A 3,225-nucleotide genomic window follows, 5' to 3' on the forward strand; every position below is an offset into this window, starting at 1 on the left:
CACAACGTGTTAAATTAGCTACACTGGGTTTTAAAATGTCGTTACCTTGTAGTTGTCTAGTCCATAACGTACTGACCATGCATGTACTGACTGACATGAGGCACCGATAACCGGAATATTTTGGTTGCTATGGAACTGAAATATCCGTGAAATTCCGTATAAAACGCGTGTCTACTAATTCTGCGGTAAACAGCCTAACCCACGGCTGCACGGTGTTCCCAGAAATGGACAAGTGTGCTCATCGTTAAAATTATCAGGAAAATGACGATCCTTCAAAGCATTGCATTTTGCACGTGATCAATTCAGTTTTCGCTAATTCTGATTGGTAGCCTTGTGCTTAGCAACAGAAACGCTTTGTGCGCCGTAACGTTACAGTTGTGTTCTCGCGGTGGTTACTGTTAACCAAAGTCATTTTATCACAAAGAGTTCATTTTAACTTCTATAGTGATCGGTGATTTGTTGAGACTGAGCCAGTCTGAGGTAGAGTCATTAGATGTAGCTATAGTATCAGCATAGATTATAGGTAGTCGGGGAATATAATCTATGCTATCAGTGGTAATGATGTAGCAAGTGTTGTGGACCGATACACGATTCTTTTTTTTTTTAAGCTATCTTGTATTATTCACTTCTATTTTTTTTTTACAGATTTATAATTGTGATCAAACTCAAGATGGGTTGTACTTCATCTAAAAGCAAGGTTACTCCGGTCGGGGTCACCAAGGCCAGAGCCAAGATCAAGGGAGGTACTCCAACTACCTGTATAACAAAGGTAAAGGAGGCTTGGACCAAGGACACATCAAGCGAGACATCAAGGCAACAAACTACCACAACCATACCAGTTTCTTTATTTATCAAGCCACATGTGTAGAGCTCACAAGACTCCTCTGAGTCCTTTCCAAGCCTCAAGTCAGATAAAGATGCCAAGGTATCCACAGTAAACAAGCCATGGCCAGAGGACAGTGGAATTCATATTACCTCGGAGGATAGCTCTACTGATAGCAATGAAGTGGTCCAGGTTATAAAACCTTAGCTACTTGTTTTCTCTCTGTTCAACATGTATTCTCTAGGTTTCCAATGTGTCTGCTCCACAACTGGTTGTAGAAGGTGTAAATATAATCACTGAGAGACCAAGCTCAAGGGGAGGGATGGCATTCGAAATTATATTTGATGATAGATGTGTCTTCAATTGCAAGAAGATACCCAGTAGTCTGCAAAAGAAGCAAAAGGGATCCAACCTGACCAAGGAACTTTTACAATCTAAAATTGATGCAGCTGAGCAGCGTAGAAAGGTAAACTAAAGTTTACATTGTACTTAAAATGTTTTCAAACGTTCCACTATTGTAGGCTCTGGAGGAAGAACGACAACAAAAGATACAAGTGAAACTTGAGCATCACCGTCAAATTATGGATGCTCTGGAGGCCTTTCAAAAGGCACAAATTGAAAAGACTAAGGCAGAGCTTGATATGAAAATGAGTACTAACAAGCAGAACAGGGAGAACCACTTCCGTGAATTAAGGAATCGTCTTAAAGAGAATAACAACAAGGTGACGGCAGCCGTTGAAGCCAACAAAATCAAGCCACTTCATCCTCCACCATGGCCAGTTGAGCACTCAAACTAGCCACACCCCTCCTCCTTCTCCTAATGAAAAGAATTTTTCATGATTTTGTGACTAGTTTTGTAACCCGACTTAATTATGTGTGTGTGTGTGTGCATGTGTGTTTGTGTCTGTGTCTGTCTTCATATTATAATGTGTCAGTTTTTAAAAGAAATTCAACTTAAATATTCTATACTATGCAAGTATCGATATGTGGTATAGGTTTTACCACACATGTGGGCATGTACATGATGACAATTTTACTCTGGATATATTATGATCATAACTCTAGTAATGAGCCTGACATGAACCTGATGAGACACAGCTATAATGATTGCTTTCTAGCTTTATTCTTTCTAACTGCAATTGGATTGTAGCCACAAAAATATGTCATGTTATAGCTCGAGTATTTGTAGTGAGGTGAATGAACAGAACTTTCACCTCACTAGGGTTAAAGTGATGATGTTATCTAATTGTCTACCATAATTCTCATTGATGAGCTGCCATGTTTCAGCATGCACAAGTAAATTAACATGTAAATGACTATCACATCATGCATAGAGTTGTTACATACAAGTATATTTATAAGGATATTCAATAAAAATTATACATAAGACGTTGAACAGCATAAGCGACTGTTCTATTAGAGTAATTCATCAATAGGTATACAGTGTAAGCTCTCTTATCCAGGCAGTCTGGTAACTGTCTGTATCGTAGAAATGTCTGTAACTAAGAAATACATGCTATGCTGACTTTAATACTATACAAGTAATGTTGTCAGTTGGTTAGCAGAGGAGGAAGTCACTGCAGAGCAGTCATGGTCACTCATTCCCTGGGATGTTAAATGTATTATCACCTAACAACCAAGTGGTAGCTATTACTAGTAGAATAAACAAGCCACCTAACAGGTAAACAGTCAGCAACCTTTTAGACTCCCTCCTTGGCATTTCATGTAAACCAAACTTCATTATGGTCAATAAACTACTTGGGCTGTCTGGATAATGGAGGTGCCTGGATAATAGAGGTCCATTACACAGTATGATCTATTAACTTAGTTGAACAGAACTCCGGTATAAATGAATGGGGTTCATAAATTTACTCGTGTTATCTGAAGACTGCAATGGATGTATTACTGTCACCTCATGTATGGGTATGATTTGAAGGTCATTTTTATAAGTGCCATAGTAGGGATGCCACGATAGTTGTGACATACGTTCGATGATATGATATAAGCTTCTTTTTCATGACATAAATATCTCCTAATAATGCACACTTTTCCATTCATTTTTATCAAATTTGATGCAATAAATATGTGAAAAATCAACAAATAAGTATGAACAATGTTGGATGTTGATGTCAATAACAAATACTTGAAGTGGCTGTACACTCAAATAGTTAGTTAATATTGTTGATATTTAAGTATATTATTTTTGCATGTTTGAATCAAAATAGCCAGCTATACAGTTTCATAAGTAACAGCTTCAGTTGTGAAACTTTAAGAATTGCTCATGACGTGACATACGACTATCATGACATAAACCTCTATGACATGTGACATAAAAATTTCTATGTCGTGGCATCCTATGCCATAGTTCAGCATGCACAAATACCACATCACATACATAGCTA

General features: G+C 37.8%; 1 protein-coding gene and 1 long non-coding RNA gene across 2 annotated transcripts in view; one reads left to right on the forward strand and one right to left on the reverse strand.

Moving 5' to 3' along the window:
- Positions 1 to 260, reverse strand: part of LOC136265636 (uncharacterized) — a 28,582-nt gene extending 28,322 nt beyond the window's left edge. The window contains exon 1 of the long non-coding RNA XR_010705640.1: positions 46 to 260. This is a non-coding gene — a long non-coding RNA (uncharacterized lncRNA). The remainder of the gene's footprint in view (positions 1 to 45) is intronic.
- On the forward strand, positions 150 to 1,730 carry LOC136265635 (stathmin-like). The gene is made up of 4 exons (XM_066060539.1): positions 150 to 480; positions 646 to 1,015; positions 1,068 to 1,289; positions 1,345 to 1,730. Exons 3-4 carry the CDS (start codon positions 1,146 to 1,148, stop codon positions 1,618 to 1,620), a joined length of 420 nt encoding a protein of 139 aa, XP_065916611.1. The 5' UTR covers positions 150 to 480; positions 646 to 1,015; positions 1,068 to 1,145; the 3' UTR covers positions 1,621 to 1,730.
- The last annotated feature ends 1,495 nt before the right edge of the window (positions 1,731 to 3,225 follow it).

The sequence above is a fragment of the Dysidea avara genome, chromosome 9 (genome assembly GCF_963678975.1).
Source record: "Dysidea avara chromosome 9, odDysAvar1.4, whole genome shotgun sequence".
Taxonomy (NCBI): Eukaryota; Metazoa; Porifera; class Demospongiae; order Dictyoceratida; family Dysideidae; genus Dysidea; species Dysidea avara.